Consider the following 18,143-nt stretch of genomic DNA (forward strand, 5'->3'; position numbering starts at 1 on the left):
TGTTGTTTGACAGGGGGAGTTTTCTCTGAGTGGTCTCCTTCCTCATCTTTTGAGGCATAGTTTCTCAGTGAAGCCCAAAGCTCACCTGTATGGCTAGTCTCCTTCGCCAGCCTGCTCTGCAATCCCCAGTCTCCAGCTTGTGAGGCTAGGATTCCAGGTGGGCTCCAAGCACTTAAATGGGTTCTGGGAACCCAAACTCTGGTCCTCTTGCATTCTACCGAGCCCTTTCCCCAGGTCCCTATTTTTCATATTTTAATAGACAACTTCAAAGAGAAAACCAGCCCCTGGTTTCCCACTTGCCTTTGCTTTCATTTACTTGTGTCCACACACCACAGCACACATGTGTGCACATGTGGAGGTCAGAAGACAACTTGAGGGAATTGCTTCTCTCGTTCTGGTGTGCTGGTCAGGTCGTCAGGCTTGATAGCAAGTACCTTAACCCACTAAATCATCGAGCCAGCCCTAAACATGTTGTCCTGAAACTTGCAAAGTTTCCACCTGTAGAACTTTGTCTTGCACTCATCCACATCTTTATTTTCGATTGCTTTTGTATCTATCAGGTGAAGATGTGTAATCAGTTTGGTTATTTTTGTCTTGCCTTCTTAACTGTGTTGCACTGAAACTCTTTAAGGACATGTCTTGATGAGTGTGGGCAACTCTATAGACCAGGTTATTAGTGATGAAACTGCTAAGTTTTCATTTTCAGAGACTGCCATATTGTTTTTGGAGATTAAACCAGCTGGCTTCCGTTTTGTCTGTCACCGAAGCACTGGCTCCCTTGACCCCGGCCTCAGCCGGTAGCAGCTGTTTCTTTCTCACTAATTTTTGTTGGTTTTTGTTTTGTTTTTTCAGAGACAGGGTTTCTCTGTGTAGCCTTGGCTGTCCTGGAACTCCCCCTGTAGATCAGGCTGGCCTTGAACTCACAGAGATCCGCCTGCCTCTGCCTCCTGAGTGCTGCAGATAAAAGCATGTGGCACCACCGCCCAGCTCTTTTTCACCAATTTAACAGATAGAAAATAGATTCTCAACCAAATGATTTTTTTCTTTGTAACTTTTAATCTATTCATAAAGTTTACATACCAGTTTTAGTTACTGAAATATGCTTTCTTTGAATTGATAAAACATGAATCTCTACAGAAATATATGTGTTTATCAGTTGTTCTAATTGTGGGAGTTGAGTTAACCACAGTTGAGTCTGAAAAGAACTTTGGTCTCAGTCATTGGATCAAACTCAGAACATCTGGCAGGGAGAGCGTAAGTGACTGCAGGGACAGATGTTTCCTTGTCTCCTCAATCTTCCCTCGGAGAACATGCTGAATTCATTGAGCAAGCTTTGTGTGCTCATAACTTGACTTTCTGACAACTTTATTTCCCAACTGCACAGTGCTAGGAAGGCCTGAGATGCGAGGTCTCCAGAGTGTTCTCTCTGGCCCCTTTATTTGGGTTCGTTCTGTTCCAGAGTATACTAGGATGCAATGCAGCCTGTGGCCCTGCCTCCTGACTGGAGGCAGCTGGGATGGCCCCATGTATTTGGGGAGGAAAGGCTCTGGTCTGCCACAGTATGCAATCCTGTTCCTCCATTCACAGCTGTCTCCACCCCGCCAACCCTTCCTGGGCAGATAAAAGTGGCCCTCATAATTCTCATAATTCAGGGGTGTCTGGCGTTCCTCCACCGCGTGTTCTCCTCTCGACGGCACACACATTTCCAGTCTTGGTCTCCATCCTAGCCTGTCTTCTAATCTCCTGCAAAAATGTCAAACATCAGAATATGTTCATCCAAAGAATTCGTGAAACAAAAAGTTTTAGTGAGGATTTTAAAAGGGGTAGTCCCCCAGTCTCGCATAACTGATGAGACACAGTTCCAGAGAGGATGGAGTCCTATGGTGATCATGTTCAGAGTTTCCTCCAAGGAGAGTCTCTGAAAGAGTTACTAGGCTTGTTCCAAAACCTATCATTTCAACTAGGAAACTGGCACATCCAAGGCACCCTGGGAACTCTTGCTGGATTAATTGACATGTAGCACAGATGATGTTTTTTTTACATCCCTTCAAAAAACTATTTTTACACTGTGTGTGTGTGTGTGTGTGTGTGTGTGTGTGTGTGTGTGTGTGTGTGTGTGTGTGTGTGTAAGAGGACAGTCGTCAGTAAGTTGGTTCTCCCCCCCCCCCACCATAGGTGTCCCAGAAATCAATCTCTGGGTCGTCCCAGGCTTGGCACCAGACACTGCTACCCATCTGCTCAGCCCCCTTCCCTTTCTGTGGTCCCATTAGTAATGCTGGCTGGATAAATGTTGATTAAGAGAATGTGAGGGCATGGTGGTGGCACACGCCTTTAATCCCAGCACTCAAGAGACAGAGGCAGGCAGATCTCTGTGAGTTCAAGACCATCCTGGCCTACAAGAGCTAGTTCCAGGACAATCTCTAAAGCCACAGAGAAACCCTATCGAGAGAGGGGGGAGAGAGGGAAGGAGGGAGAGAGGGAGAGAGAGAGAGAGACAGAGACAGAGACAGAGACAGAGACAGAGAGAGACAGAGAGACAGAGCGAGAGAGGCAAAAAGCTTTCAAGATGTAGTAATTACACATATGCTTCCTAGGTGAAGCAGTCTCTAAATAACGATATCAAACACCCTTTGGTTACTTTAGCTGGGGGCAGAATCAAGTACAAAAGTGTTTAAAGTGGAAAACACTTGAAACGTTTTGTAGAGCTAGCCAGATGGAATTTGAGTTGTACAGTAAAAGTTTTGTCATCCATATCTAGTATGTTGGCAACCAATCTGAGTTTTTAAATATTTAAAGAACTCAGACCTAATTGTTTTAAGTAATGGAACTAAGCCATGATAATGAATTTTTGTCCAAATTGTCTCCTTTAATAAGTAAATAATGGAAGTGGGTGCCGTTAACAGTACTTTAAATCAACTTTATATATATGTGTATATATATATACACATATTTATATATATAGTTTAAATTAGAAACAATCTTATTTTACACATCAATCCCAGTTCCCTCTCTCTGCTATACCCCCCAACAACCCCCCCATCCCATTCCCCATCCACTCCCCAGGGAGGGTGAGACCTTCCATGAGGGATCATTAAAATCTGTCAAGTCATTTGGGGCAGGGCCTAGGCCTTCCCCTGTGTATCTAGGCTGAGAGAGTATTCCTCCATGGGGAATGGGCTTCTGAAGTCCATTCCTGCACTAGGGATACATCCTGGTTCCACTGCCAGAGGCCACATAGACTGCCCAGTGCTCCCTAGCTGACACCCACATTCAGGGGGCCTGGTTTGGTCCTATGTTGGTTCCCCAGCTGTCAGTCTGGGGTCCATGAGCTCCCACTTGCTCAGGTCAGCTGTTTCTGTGGGTTTCTCCAGCCTGGTCTTGACCCCTTTGCTCATCACTCCTCCCTCTCTACAACTGGATTCCAGGAGTTTGGCTCAGTGCTTAGCTGTGGGTGTCTGCTTCTGCTTCCATCAGCTACTGGATGAAGGCTCTAGGGTGGCTTTAAGGTAGTCGTCAATCTCATTGTAGGGGAAGGACATTTAAGGTAACCTCTCCACTATTGCTTGGGTTCCTAGTTGGGGTCATCCTTGTGGATCTCTGTACAATTCCTTAGTGCCAGATTTCTCTTTAAACCTACAATGGCTCCTCTATTGATGTGTCTCTTTTCTTTCTCTCCTCTTTTCCTCTCCTCACTCAGTCTTCCTGATCCCTCATGTTTTCCTCCCCCTCCTCCCCTTCTCTCTTCTACCTTCCTCCCCATTCCCCCATTCTCTTCATTTGTTAAGAGGCTCTTGTCCTTTCTGTTTCACTGGGGGACCGTATATGTCTCTCTTCGAGTCTTCCTTGTATTCTAGCTTCTCTGGAGGCTTGTGGGCTGGTAATCCCCTGATCTGTGTCTAAAATCCATGTAGAAGTGAGTACATACCTTGTTTGTCTTTCTGTGACTGAGTTACCTCACTCAGAATGGTTTCTTCTAGTTCCATCCATTTGCCTGCAAATTTCAAGATTTTTTTTTTTTTTTTGCCGCTGAGTAGTAAGTACTCCATGGTGTAAATATACCACATTATCTGTATCCATTCTTCGGTTGAGGGACATCTAGGTTGCTTCCTGATTCTGGCTATTACAAATACTGCTGCTATGAACATAGTTAAACAGATGTCCTTGTATGAATGTGCATCCTTTGGGTATATGCCTAAGAGTGGAATTGCTGGATCTTGAGGTAGACTGGTTCCCTTTTTCCAGAGAAACCGCCATACTGATTAAATCAACATTTTTGCAGCATCCTTCCAAATGTTTTCAGTTAAATGTCAGCCCTGAGCATCTGGCCTGCAGCCCACCATGCCTTGGCAAGCACACTAAGCTGTATCCCCTGTCTTCCCTCTTAGAGGTGCATGAGAAGGTGCATACTACTTTCTCGGAAGTTCCCAGCACTCTTCAGATGTGACATCTTGAGAATGTGTTCTCCCTGGTCCTTCCGTTTGGGTTTGTTCTGTCCTGGAGTGTACTGGGATGCAATGCAGCCTGTGGCGTCTATCTCCAGAGAACTCTCTTCTTAGAAACTCTTGAATGGCCCCGTGATGCGGGGAGGCTTTGGTCTGCCACAGTATGCAATCCCGATTCCTCCCTTCCGAGCTGCTACCCGCCTGCCAGGTCTTCCCTGGGCAGATGAAAGTGGGTGTTGTTCTTAGGGTGCTGCTTTCTCAGGAGTTGCCAGCACTCTCCCGATCTTCCTTCAGTGTTAGTTTACTCTGCGTTCTGTCTCCCTTGGCACCGAGGTGTGCGGATGCCTCAACCGTAGGCTCTGAAATTTACCAACTGTGAAGCCAGAGCACAGGTCACACGACACTTTCTTCAGCTCTCTGAATAGTTATGCTTCCTCTAGCCCTTGGTTAGTTGCCACAAGGGATGGACATTAAGGGGTTCTGGAACGTCATTTCTTCCTGTTAGGAAGCGTAGTTGGGGTGGCGGTGACAGTACCCAGAAAGAGCGGTGGTGCTTGTCTTCAAGGTACACCAGCTCTAATCTGGAATCCGTTATGAACCAGACGACCGTGTTGAGTACCGCAGTTGGCCCTTATGAACGATGTTTTTTATACTTCAGAAATTTTCACTGTTAATAGAGAAAAGTTGAACTTCACTCTTCCTGTTCATTCATGCGGAACTAAAAGTAATTATGTTCCATTAGAACTTTGTATTTGTAAGAAATCTGTGCTAAGTAATCTTAACCTTGACCTATTGGGAAATCTAGATCTTGTATTAGTTTTTGATTGCTGCCAGACAAATTACTACACTTTAGTGACTAAAAACAGTATAAACTTAGTGTCTTGCAGTTTGGTAGGTCAGCTGTCTCTGTGGGTTACAGATAGATGTTGGTGTAGGGTCCTGTGCTGTAGGGTCATCCTGTTTTCTGCTGGCCGTTACCTAAAGGCTGTTGGAAGCCTCTAGAGAGAGCATTCCTGGCTCTCACAACTCCCTTCCTCTTTCCTCAAAGCCACGGTGAGTAAATCCTTTTGACAGCATGGCTTTCTAACCCACTTCTGCTTACCTCTCCCACTTTTGAGAGCTCCTGGGACTAGATCGAGTCCACCCAGATAACCCATGATCATCTCACCCATCTGGGGGTTCCTGCCCTTCATCGTGTCTGCAAAATGCTCTCTGCCATGTGTGGTCATGGACCAGCAGGTCCCAGAGAGGATAAATGTGTCTTTCGATGCCACGCCTGCGCTGCTCAAGCCTGTATTCTGTGCTCTGCTATCTTTGTGTTACTGATTAAACTAACTCTGTATTCAGGTTGCAGGAAAACTTGTATTGAGAGTGTGGAAAATTGTGTAGTATTTCTGACATAGTATTTGTTTGAATTTAGACCAGTAAAGCACAGTTACATGTCATCTTTTGTTGGGGAAGGGCTTGGATTTGGGAATGAGTTTCAAAAGCAGAGTAAGGTTGAGTGGCCTCATAATTGTTGGGGAAGGGCCTTCTAGCTGGGGGGAAGAGAGGGTAGAGGTTAAGCCGGGAATGGGGGGTCAGGTTCTCCTCTTTCTTTGCTTTCATTCCCATTCTCATTCTCTGCGCATTAAAATCGTCCTCCTGGGGTGTTAGGGTCACATCTTCCAGGAAGTCTCCCTTAGTTTTCTCCATCAGATGAATTACATCTTCCTGTGTACACCCAGAGTGCTTTGCCTCTGGCTACGTTTTGTCCTGGTTAACTGCTTTGTTACTTATCTTCCCATTCTAAGTTGCCCATCCCATACTATTTATCCATAAATAATTAAGGGTTGCTTCAGAAGCAAATGGGACTGTGAGGGCGCCGATGACCGCACACACTGTCTGGGGACCATACTTGTTGGGCAGATTTTTGCTGAAGAGTCCGAGGAGTGTGGCTCGTCTGAAGGCATGGGGTTGTGCCAGGAAGACAAGCAGCTGTTTTCAGGGGGTGAGCTGTGGAGCTTCAGGAAGCCAAACAGAGGCATCATCACCTGATAGGACAGGGTGCAGAGAGAGAAATGCTTGTTTCTCTGCAAGAAACACTTACCTATGGAAGGAGGCTCTAGGAAGGTGGACAGGGTAGTGACGGTGAGCACCGGAGGGGTTGGCTTAGGAAACTGCTTGAGATGGTGGCATCATGGCCCAGGGTGATGACAGAGGCAGGAGAGGGAGGCTGCTAAGTGGAGAAACATACTGAAGACTCTAATGTCCATACTGAGAAAGAGTAAAGTTTTACCTCACCGTGAGAAAGGATTTAAAATCTGTGTTTAAGAAGAGAGAAGGAGAACGTGGTGTGAATGATGCTGAGTCTTGCAGGACAGAAGAAATTAAGAGTGCAGCTGGGCATGCTTCATTCATGATCGGAGTTACGGAATGAACGCACCGTTGTTGGTGGCCTGGGCCAGGAGTGCCAGATCCTAGTTAGAGCAGGCTTCCCTTCCTTGGGACTGGTTCTGGCTCTAGGAACTCCCGTTCCTCTGGGATGATGACTTGCTCTGCTGGTAAGGCTGTCCTGGGACAGCAAACCTTGGCCTGTTCCATCTGCTGGAGTTACAGCTTGTCTGGAGCGTCTTTTCCCCTAAACTTTGGGAGTGGGCTTAGGTACCGCTGTAAACCGTATCTTGACTTTCAGTGGAGTGAAGATGGACGGCTGAAGCCCGGTGTGGTGATTCAGTCTAATACCCGGGCCGTCAAGCTGAGGTAGCAGACTGCATGTTCAGTCTGTTATCATTACGACAGGACATGGCAGCCTGCAGGCAGACATGGTGCTGGAGAGGTAGCTAACACTTGTTAATATGCAGGCAGCAGGAAGTAACTGTCTCACTGGGCATGGCTTGAGCCCTCAAAACCCACCTCCACAATGACGCACTTCCTCCAACAAGACCACACCTCCTGGTAGTGACACTGCCTTTGAGGGCCATTTTCTTTCAAACCATCATAGACACTAATTAGAAAACTGTCACCCTTGCTGAGAGAACAACAAAGCGTAGCATGGCCACTGGGAGGGGAAGGGCAAGAAGTTGTTTCTTTGTGACTCGGTGCGGAGGGGAAGCCATCAGCCCAGGGAAGAATACAGAAGGGGGCGTGGTTGGTGCTTCTTTGGATCCATTGTTCTGAGAAATCTCTGGGGCAGCTGAGTTAAAGATATCCTTCAGGGAGTTGGGTATTTGGGTCTGAGGTCAAAAAAGGGGTTGTAATTAGGAGAAAAACAAAAGAGGGGTTGGAGAGATGATTCAGTGGCTAAGATCACTGGCTGTCCTAGAGGAACTGGGTTCAAGTCCCAGCACCCACATGGTTGCTCACAACAATGTATAACTACAGCTCCAGTTATCCAGTGCTCTCTCTTGGCCTCCTCAAACACCAGGCATGCATGTGGTATGTATATACATACAGGCCATATGCATAAAATAAAGTGAAGCAAACAGTGTAAGATTCCGAAGCAAGAAAATGTGTAATGTCTGCAGAAAGTCTCAATGTGGTGTTGAAGGAGCATCGGGGAAAAGAGGGAAAGACAGGCCTAGAACATTCAGGGTCATGTGTTTAGATAAGGTTGGGATTCATTTACAGGCATTATTTTTTCCCCATGTACTCTACTTTTTGAATAAAATAAGAAAACATTGCCCCATGGGAAGTTTGACTGCAAAGCAGAAGGACTTGTGATGGGTTGGTCTGTGTCTTCGGGAGGCTCTGACGAGCCTTGCTTCCTCCTCAGCTGTTCCGAGGATTCTGGCCAGTGCTCCTGCCTGCCTCACATGGTTGGCCGGCAGTGCAACGAGGTGGAGTCTGGTTTCTACTTCATCACCCTGGACCACTACATCTACGAAGCCGAGGACGCCAATCTGGGGCCTGTAAGTAGGGCGCTTCTGCGGGCATGGCAGAGCAGCACTTTGTGGGGGCTGTTAAGGGACACACGTGCCTCATCGGGGTGTCATTTAAGGAATATTTTTGTAGATCTTGTCAGCACAGAATAAGGGTGGGGGTGTGCTGTCATACTTGAAGGTAAGTCGACATGGAATTCACAAGTAGACTTTAGGGAGTTCTCCAGTGAGGCTTTTGGTTGGTGTGTCTACAAGAATAAGTATTTTCCACTCTTCTCGTGTGTGCTTCCGGGTTATTGTAGATCTTATATCACGTAGGTTCAGACGTATTTCACTTCCCATCCCAAAGCTTTCTGTTGTAAAATGTATGTCTGGCACTTAAGCGTAACGGGCTGGCACGGCTGGAGGCCGGGTATCTTTCCCCACATGACCTGCTGCCTTGAGCATCCTCAGAGCAAGGCTTTCAGGGTATCATCCCCTGATACTCTGCCAATCACAGTTCCCCGGGCCAGCATAGTTCACGGGCAGTGAAACATTGCCTGTGCCTCTTAGCGGGCAAAGCTAAGAAGGACTCCGTGTGGCCCCCTTTGGATGGCCAGCCTCAGGTTCTGTGTGATAACTGTGAGCAGTCCGCCGGGTGGACACATCACTCAGGAGGACTCCGCAGCATCTCACACACTACAGTGGAGGAGAGGAGTAAGGAACTGCGCTGGATACTGAGCTTGCTGTGCAGACTTGAGGAGGACGCAGCTCTCCTACGCATGCTCAGAAGCCACCATGTCCCTCCCTTTGTTTACCCACTGGTGACGTCGTGTAAGGCGCGTTCCAAACATTTGTCATTCGTCTCCAGTGCCCCAAGACGACTCCAACCACAAAAGTGAAAGTATCCAATTACCTGTTTATGTGAGATGGGGGGGAACCGAACACACAAACCTAGAAGCAACTTACTGCCGGGGAATTTGTAGCTAGGAAACAGAAGATAGCCACAGTTTTGAATCACTGGACGTCTTTGGCCGTGAGGTGTAGGTGAATTCCATTTCATACGGAGAATAACTGGTGTGTCCTTGTCTCCAGGGAGTCATTGTTGTGGAACGGCAGTACATCCAGGACCGGATTCCTTCCTGGACTGGGCCTGGCTTCGTCCGAGTGCCTGAGGGGGCTTATCTGGAGTTTTTCATTGACAACATACCGTATTCCATGGAGTATGACATCCTGATTCGCTACGAGCCACAGGTAAAGAAAGCCATCAATACACATTGTGTGGGGGACCTAAGGGGCTGTTACTAGAAAAAATGTTAGTCCTAGTAAGTGCTGGAACATTCTATGAAGATGAGTTTGCATTGAAATAAATACCAGCCAGTGGTTTTCCTAATCTCCACATGTTTTTTTTAAATCTAGTTAATCATTCAGCAGTCTCTTGTTAGGCCTGGCTAAGTTAAGGAGGTGATGTTGGTGTATCGAAACTATCCTCCCTTGAGGCCTGGCTGCCCAGGGGCTGTTCCACCTAGCGCAGTAAAAGGCCAGAGGTGACATTATAACAGACATGAAGATGGGAGACTTGTGTACAGGCGCAATGAGCTAGGACTTCTAGAATGTTTCCTACAGACCCAGCTCTAGGCCTTACAGCATGAGTGGGAATTGTTAAATGCTGTTTTTTTTTCTTCAGAGATGAGGTCTTGTTTTGTAGCTGAAGCTAACCTTGAGCTTGAAGTCCCGCCTCAGCTTCTTCAGTGCTGAGGTTGCAGGTGTGAACCAGCTCGTACAGCACACAAGGGGAGTTTCGGTAGACTGATCCAAAGGAGGGAAAGGGAGGAGGTGAAGAGGGCCACGTTGATTACTCCCAATGCCACATGAGGGATCTGGTCAGAGGTGCGCTTGTGGGGAGTACCAGGAAGGGGAAAGGCTTCGGAGCAGTGTGCTGAGCGGGAGCTTGTCCAGGATGAGGAAAGGCTTCGGAGCAGTGTGCTGAGCGGGAGCTTGTCCAGGATGAGGAAAGGCTTCGGAGCAGTGTGCTGAGCGGGAGCTTGTCCAGGAAGAGGAAAGGCTTCGGAGCTGTGTGTTGAGCGGGAGCTTGTCCAGGATGAGGAAAGGCTTCGGAGCTGTGTGTTGAGCGGGAGCTTGTCCAGGAAGAGGAAAGGCTTCAGAGCTGTGTGTTGAGCGGGAGCTTGTCCACACAGAGCGTCTTGAGGGTAGACAGCAGCGGCACTCAGGAAGGAAGCAGGTGTTAGGGCTGGAGCTGGGCAGTCGCAGAGGAAGCGTTAGGGACAGGAAAGCAACTGTGTGGTTTCTGCTGAAGCTTAGCCACTGTGGAGAGACCTTCCAAACTGGACTGGCTGCGGTGGCTACCACAGAAGTTCCTTTCACTCTGTTTCCACTCTAGCTACCGGACCACTGGGAGAAAGCTGTCATCACCGTACAGCGACCTGGCAAGATTCCAACCGGCAGCCGTTGTGGTAACACCGTTCCTGATGATGACAACCAGGTGGTGTCTTTGTCACCAGGCTCGAGGTCAGTGTGACAGTGGGGTCGTACAGACTGGGTCACCATCCCAGAGTGAGACGCTGGCGGTGGAAAGTCTGCTGTTGGGGTGTTTTTCTTCCTGTTGTTGTTACTGGAAGTTATTTCTCTCTTGTCTTGGGCAGATATGTTGTCCTCCCTCGCCCAGTGTGCTTTGAGAAAGGGATGAACTACACCGTGAGGTTGGAGCTGCCCCAGTACACAGCATCTGGCAGTGATGTGGAGAACCCCTACACGCTCATCGACTCAGTGAGTCCAGGGTCCTGTCATACGAGAGCGCCTTGAAGGAAGTGCCCAGCTGCCACCTAAGTTCTGTGTGGAGCGGCAGCTCTGGGCGCTGGGACAGAATGGCCCTCTTTGCTTCCAGAGCATCCTTGTTTATAGCTGTAGGGTAAAAGGTCTGAGCCCAGTTCTAGGTGAAAAAAAAAAATCTCTGTCCAAAACCCACCAATCCCTGAGCACAAAATCCCACCAATCTCTGGGCTCACTCCAAGCTCAGGACTGGGATCTCACCAGTCTCCACCTTGGAAATCTCTACCCTGGGAAACTCCTCCCCGCAAACCTTAAGTGAGCCTGACTCCTGCCCAGTTCCCTGCTGCTTCTCCCCCAAGCAGAGGTGGCCACTTTGTGCTTGTCCCGGTAAACTCTGTGTGAGGTTTGCTGGGTGGTGTTACTCTGTGGTAGTTACTGGCTTCAGGCTGCCAGGATACCTTTCCCTGCAGAGCTGTAACATTACAATGAGGAGGCCTTCCCCTGCCCAAGCAGAACTATACCCTTCCATCAAAGAAACCTCTCTTCAGAGCTGTGACACCTCCGTTGGGAAGGCTTTCCTCCGCAGAGTTAACACTTAATTAAAATAGCACTCCACCTTTCTGGGAAGAATGTGTTCAAACCATTTCCCCACAAATCTGTGAACTGCTTCAGCGATAGTTCTTCCAAGTCCACCAAACAGTTTACCTCAACATTTCCTGGCCAAAACATTTACTGGGAAGGTTTCTGCTTTGTGTCACGAGTGTCATGAGCTTCTATTCCCAAAGCAGAGGGCTGTGGGTTTTGGCGCGATTACTCCGCTGTGGCCGATAGCGTGGTCTCCTCCACGCGGCCATCGTGTTTCTCTTGCTCACCCACAGCTTGTTCTCATGCCCTACTGTAAATCCCTGGACATCTTCACTGTTGGAGGCTCAGGAGACGGGGAGGTCACCAACAGTGCGTGGGAAACCTTCCAGAGGTACCGGTGTCTGGAGAACAGCCGGAGTGTAGTGAAAACACCAATGACGGATGTCTGCAGAAACATCATCTTCAGCATCTCTGCCCTGATTCACCAGACAGGCCTCGGTGGGTGGCACTGAGCAGCTGTGGAGGCTGCAGGGCTGGTTTTGTCACTAGGAGGTACAAGGTACACACCTGTGCTTCCTGGTGACACAGCGTGAAGGAAGTGTCTTATCCTAACCCGACTTTGACTTTGTTTTACAGATGTGTTGGTTGGCCTGATGTGATAGTAGGACACTTTTACTCCCAGTATTCAGGAGGCAGAGGCAGGCAGACACCTGTGAATTTGAGGCCAGCCTGGTCTACATAGCAAGTTGCAGGCCTGGGCTCTATAGTGGACCCTTGTTTCAAATAATAATAACAATAAATAAGAAATTGTTTTGTCATTTAGCACCATCAAAGATGGAATTCACATTAAAGAAATTTACAAAGGTGCTAGATTGATAGCTCCGTGGTTAAGAGTTCACACTGCTCTTAACAGGACCCAAGTCCAGCTCCCAGAGACCCAACACCTCTGCCTCCGTGGGCACCCGCACTCACGTGCTCTTACCCCACAGACATACACACGGTTAAAAATAATGGAAGTAAATCACAAGTGTGCAGGAGTGGTGACACGGTATGTGAGGATGCAGCCGTCTGTAGGCTGTGGACGAGGAGGACCGAGAGTCAGAAGCGTCAGCTAACTGAAGCCTTCTGCTTTTCTCTAGGGAAGCTTACACCAGCTCTCAGGGGTCACAGAGCCTTAATGCTGTCAGACACTCGAGCTCTGAGCCAAGGGGAGAAAACCTGAGTGGCTTCCAGCCTACAGAACCGAATTGATCTGCCAGGGCAGCTGCTTGTTCCCTCCCAGTCTAGTTTAGAACTAGAGTAGGAAAGGGGTCAGGGGGTGCTCTGGGGACTCGGGCGGGACGCGCTGATCCTGCCCTCAGTCTAACCGCTCTTTCCCCTGCAGCTTGTGAGTGCGACCCGCAGGGTTCCCTGAGTTCTGTGTGTGACCCCAGCGGCGGCCAGTGTCCGTGCCGGCCTAACGTGGTTGGAAGAACATGCAACAGGTGTGCGCCAGGCACCTTTGGCTTTGGCCCCAACGGATGCAAACGTAGGTGTTTCACAGACTTCGTAATGAATCCTGGGATGGTCCTGGGGGACTCCCTGACTTCCGATGGCAGTGCTGTGCTCTGAACCTGACGTGTGAGCACTGGCTCACCATCCATCAGGGCTATGCACATGCGCGGGCGTGTCTGTCTTCTCAGTGGCTTCTGTGTTTGCCTGTCTGCAGCTTGTGACTGCGACCTACAAGGATCCGTGGACGCTTTCTGCGATGCTGTCACGGGCCAGTGCCACTGTTTCCAGGGCATATATGCTCGGCAGTGTGACCGATGTCTCCCCGGGCACTGGGGCTTTCCCAGCTGCCAGCCCTGCCAATGTAACGGCCATGCTGAAGACTGTGACACAGTGACAGGGGAGTGTCTGAGCTGTCAGGACTACACCACAGGCCACAACTGTGAAAGGTATGTGGGCGTGGCCTCATGCTGGGCGTGGTGGCTGGCACACCTGTAGCGCTGTTTTACTTGTGGGGCAGAGGCAAGGGGGTCAGGTGTTTGAGGCCAGCCTGGGTTACATTAGGCTTTGTCTCAAAAAGGAAGAAAGAGAATGACATCATCTTTGCCTAAGTAAATATTCTCTTGGACAAACCACAGAATGAATCTCTTGCATCTCCAAATGACTTTCGTTTTTGATCATTCCAGCTTTTTAAAAAGCTCACTCGTTTATCTAGTACAAGTGTAGCTTACACCCAGTTTGTGCCCGGCGTTGTTTGGAGCTAGAGATGTGGCGTCACAGCCACCTAAAGTCTGACCTTTGGGAATTTCCTGGCAATTCAGCCTTGGACTGAGGAAACCTCCACGCTGATACTTTCTGGCTTGGATGAGAGTTGAGAAATATTCTTGTCTAGTTTGGGTCAACGCAGAAACCTCATCCAAATGGGACTGTTCACTTTATATAACTTTGTTATTTAAAACATTATATGCACTCGGTTTCCTGGAGATATAAGATGTGTGAAGTAAAGCTATTCTCCAGTTAGCAAATGTTAATTGAATAACTACCATGGATACAAGGCACACTAGGTAGATGCCTTAGTTATGGTTTTTACTGCTATGCAGAGACACCATGAAAGGCCTCACTATTTTTGGGGAGTGGGTGGGGGGGCATGGGAGAATGGGAGGGTGAGGGCATGGGGGGATTGATATGTAAAATAAGACAGATTCTTTTAAAAAAATAGACACCATGGCCATATCAACTCATAAAGGAACCATTTAACTGGGATGGCTCAGTTACACGTTCAGGGTTCAGTCCATTATCACCAGGACTGAGAGCATGGTGGCTGCAGGCAGAAGTGGCGCTGGAGCTGAGACTCTACATCTTGCAGCAACGGGAAGTCAACTGACTGTCACACTGAGGGAAGCTTGAGCAAAAGACCCCAAAGCCCATCCCCACAGTGACACACTTCCTCCATCAAGGCCACACCTCCTAGTAGTGCCACTCCCTTTGGGGGCCATTGTCTTTCAAACCACCACAGTAGAGTTTAAGAATAGGACATGGAGTGTGCCTCCAGTGATCTGAGCAGTTTCTCTCCGTCCGTTTGCAAAGTGGACACAAGCATGCTGCTTTATACTGTTCGCGACAGACTGGCTAGGGCCCGCTTTGTAGGGTAGGAGTCGTTACCTACCCTCACCACTAACAAGGGGGGGCGTGTGTTGCAAAGAGCCACCCTGACCCTGAGTACCGTAGCTGGTGCAGAAGCTGCTCATCGGATGAAGGAACGGCACAGGAAATGGAGTGTGCTGTTGTTGTAAGGCGTTGTGGTTTGCTTTCTGTTGCTGTGACAAACAGCATAGCCAAAAGCAATGGGGGTGTGAAAGCTGATTTGGCCGGTCTTCCAGTTCACAGTCCTTCATTGGGGGAGTCAGGATGGGAACTCAAGGCAGCGGCATGAAACAGACACCGTGGAGGGATGCTGCTTACTGGCTGGCTTCTAGACTTACATTCAGCTACGTATCTTGCACAGCCTAGACCCATCGAGTAGGCATGGTACCACTCTCAGTGCGCTGGGTCCTCATGCTTCTATCGCCTATTAAGACGGCAGTCCGTCTTCCGGGCTCTGTCAAGTTGGCAACCAAGATTAACCATCGCAGGTGTCAAGCTGTCGATGAAACAAACCCATGGCTTCTGGCTGGTGTGGCCGAGGGGAATGAGAAGGTCACAGTGGCTACTTCTGTGAACGGGTTCTAGCCTCGAAGCTGTTCTGTAGAAAGAAAGTAAGATCACACTAGAGTGAAAGGAGGAGATTAATGTACCCCGTGTTGTCTTTATCTGCCCTGAATTTTTGCCGCTCTTTCATGGGGACATAGAAGGCTAGTATGAAGAGTGGGGTCCAGGAGGCAGGCGTCCCATGCCGATTCAAAAGAGGTGTGGTGGGTGTACTTAAGAGAATGGCTGGCCATTTACACCTAGCCTTGGGTCTTACTTTAAAAGAACTTTGTTTTCTAGTGGAGGATGGGAAAGGCTGTGGGAGAAGGGAAAGACCAAGGATTAGGTTTGCAGAACACTTGATCAAATCATTGGACATTCTGTTACCTAGTGTAAGCGAATTTCTCAGTCTGTACTTCATCCCGAGGCAATCAGAGTTTTAATCCTCTTGACCTAAGAGGGAGGTGGTCGGCTTGTGCCGGCTTACTGAAATATATGGAGAGGCAGGAAATGAACACTCCATTTCTGGCACATCCTTGGTTTCGTTTCACCTACAAATGTGTTGGAAACTTCCTCAGCTGCCCTTACAGGAAGCTGCTTATCACCATGGAAGTCCCCAGCACGTAACTAGGGAACGTGTTCTTGTGCTATTTCTGCATGAAATTAAATATACAGTTAATATTCTGTAGAGAGCTTTCTTGTACTTCTTCATTTCCTCCTCATCTAACAACAATAAAAACAAAAAGCATGGATAGCACATGAAGTGGGAATCCTTGAAGGTAAGCGGCAGGCCCAGCTGTACTTCCAACTGCTTTATAACTGTAAGAGACTGGATAGGAATGTCCAACTTCCGTATATGCAGTAGCCAGGTTGAACCCAAAGCTCCTTCAAGCTTTTGTGTTACATGGGGAGTAAAAAGTACTCTAGTTTGAGGTCAACGGCGTGACATGGTAAGGTAACTTGTTGCTCACAGTTGGGAGGCTGAGTCAGAATTGCGGAAACCGTTCAAGCCTCACAGATCCCCAGTCTTAAAAGCCCTGTGTGTGATGGATTTGAAAGCCGAGGTTTGGAACCTTGTAAGAGATTGACTGGGGGGCCACACTGCACAGCATCCTTGTCAGCTTTGTTGGGTAAAAGCTGGGCTGAAGAGTGGCTTAGACCTGGGACTACGCTGAGCTTGCTAACTGTAGTGTACCTCATCTGGGACTACGCTGAGCTTGCTAACTGTAGTGTACCTCCTCTTAGACTATGCTGAGCTTGGTAACTGTAGTGTATCTCATCTGAGACTACGCTGAGCTTGCTGACTGTAGTGTACCTCCTCTGGCATCCTCTGCCTCCCCCCATCCTCCATCCTCACACACTGAGAAGACAAAGTCATGCAGACAGACTCCTTAAAACAAAGAGTGGGATGCCAAGTGTGCTAGCCAGGTAGGCAGCCCATGGGCGAGTGAAGTCCACATGGGAAACTATGTATCTGGGGAAGACTTAGTGAAGACCATCACACTAATCAGGGTATCATCCTAGATACATTATTGCAAGTGTTTCACATATCAGACAGCTTCAGCACCACTAGGAACCTTATTAATCAAAATATTTGGTGAAGTCCTTCATGGAATTGTAACTAAAATGTAAGAATGTTTGTTGCTATTCTGAAAGCCCCTTGTCTGGAAACAGGATGAATCCAGGGAATCATGTCCTCAAACAGAATCCCGTTTCCAAGCCTGTTCTGAGGCCTGGGTCAGGGCTCACTGTCTTCTGCACCTGCTGCAGGTGCCTGGCTGGTTACTACGGTGATCCCATCATCGGGTCGGGAGATCATTGCCGCCCGTGCCCTTGTCCGGATGGTCCTGACAGTGGACGCCAGTTTGCCAGGAGCTGTTATCAAGACCCCATTACTCTGCAGCTTGCATGTGTTTGTGATCCTGGGTACATTGGTAAGTATGCACACACCGTAAGAGGCAAAGAGGCAGGACATGTGTCTGAGTTCATTGTTAGTGAGAAAAGATGAAGTTCACCTTTACAGTCCTTCATTAAAATTTAGAGGATTCGGGAGGATCCTGCCCTTTACCCGTGCAGCATACGAGGCAGAGCCGATCCTTGGGTGTACAAGATAATGCAGTGAAAGCAACAGGATCTCCAGCATTTGAATACAGGACAATTCTTAGGAATAACTTCTCAGTTTTCAGAACAAGGAAGATTAATTTAATTTACTTCTTAGGTTTTTTCTTCCCATAACCTAGCCCACGTGAGTGGAAACAGAAAAGATCATCTGGAGAATCGAGAGCAGGACGGATGGATCATAGCTGAATGTGTTCTTCACCGTTTATACTCTTTCTACCACTAACGTGCAGTGAAGTTAACCGTGTGTGTGTGTGTGTGTGTGTGCGTGTGTGTGTGCGTGTGTGTGTGTGTGTGTGTGTGTGTGTGTGTGTGTGTGTGTGTGTGTGTGTGTGTTGGGGGTCTTTTATTCCAGCCATGAAGATGCTGATCAGCTGCTCATGCCCAGCCCAAGAGTACTTCATGCGTGTAATTTTAGAGCTTTTAAGAAACAGGTCACCAAGAGGAGCTCATTTCCTGGCTGTTCATAGGCGATCATCGATTCTTCCATTTCTAGCTAGTGCTTGGGTAGAATTTTAACACCCAGCCACACTGAAGTGGTCTCATCTCTGTTTCGCTCCTTGCCTACTCCACCCTGGTGTGAATAGACACTAAGGCTCTCTTGCCCATTGTGCTGTGGCCTCTGAGGCTGCTGCGGCAGTTTTGGGGAGCACATTTATACGCTTCCTTCATAGTTAAAAGCCTGTTCCTT

The 18,143-nt window shown here is 48.4% G+C and overlaps 1 protein-coding gene across 1 annotated transcript in view; it reads left to right on the forward strand.

Moving 5' to 3' along the window:
* The window catches only part of Lamb1 (laminin subunit beta 1), a 65,672-nt gene that overhangs the window by 23,634 nt on the left and 23,895 nt on the right, over window positions 1–18,143 (forward strand). Inside the window, exons 13-20 of the mRNA XM_005076229.4 lie at window positions 8,197–8,332; window positions 9,377–9,535; window positions 10,683–10,810; window positions 10,945–11,068; window positions 11,950–12,154; window positions 13,041–13,184; window positions 13,365–13,596; window positions 17,105–17,268. Of these exons, the coding sequence (XP_005076286.1) occupies window positions 8,197–8,332; window positions 9,377–9,535; window positions 10,683–10,810; window positions 10,945–11,068; window positions 11,950–12,154; window positions 13,041–13,184; window positions 13,365–13,596; window positions 17,105–17,268 (1,292 nt within the window). The remainder of the gene's footprint in view (window positions 1–8,196; window positions 8,333–9,376; window positions 9,536–10,682; window positions 10,811–10,944; window positions 11,069–11,949; window positions 12,155–13,040; window positions 13,185–13,364; window positions 13,597–17,104; window positions 17,269–18,143) is intronic.

The sequence above is a fragment of the Mesocricetus auratus genome, unplaced genomic scaffold, assembly GCF_017639785.1.
Source record: "Mesocricetus auratus isolate SY011 unplaced genomic scaffold, BCM_Maur_2.0 Super-Scaffold_15014, whole genome shotgun sequence".
In the NCBI taxonomy this organism is placed as follows: Eukaryota; Metazoa; Chordata; class Mammalia; order Rodentia; family Cricetidae; genus Mesocricetus; species Mesocricetus auratus.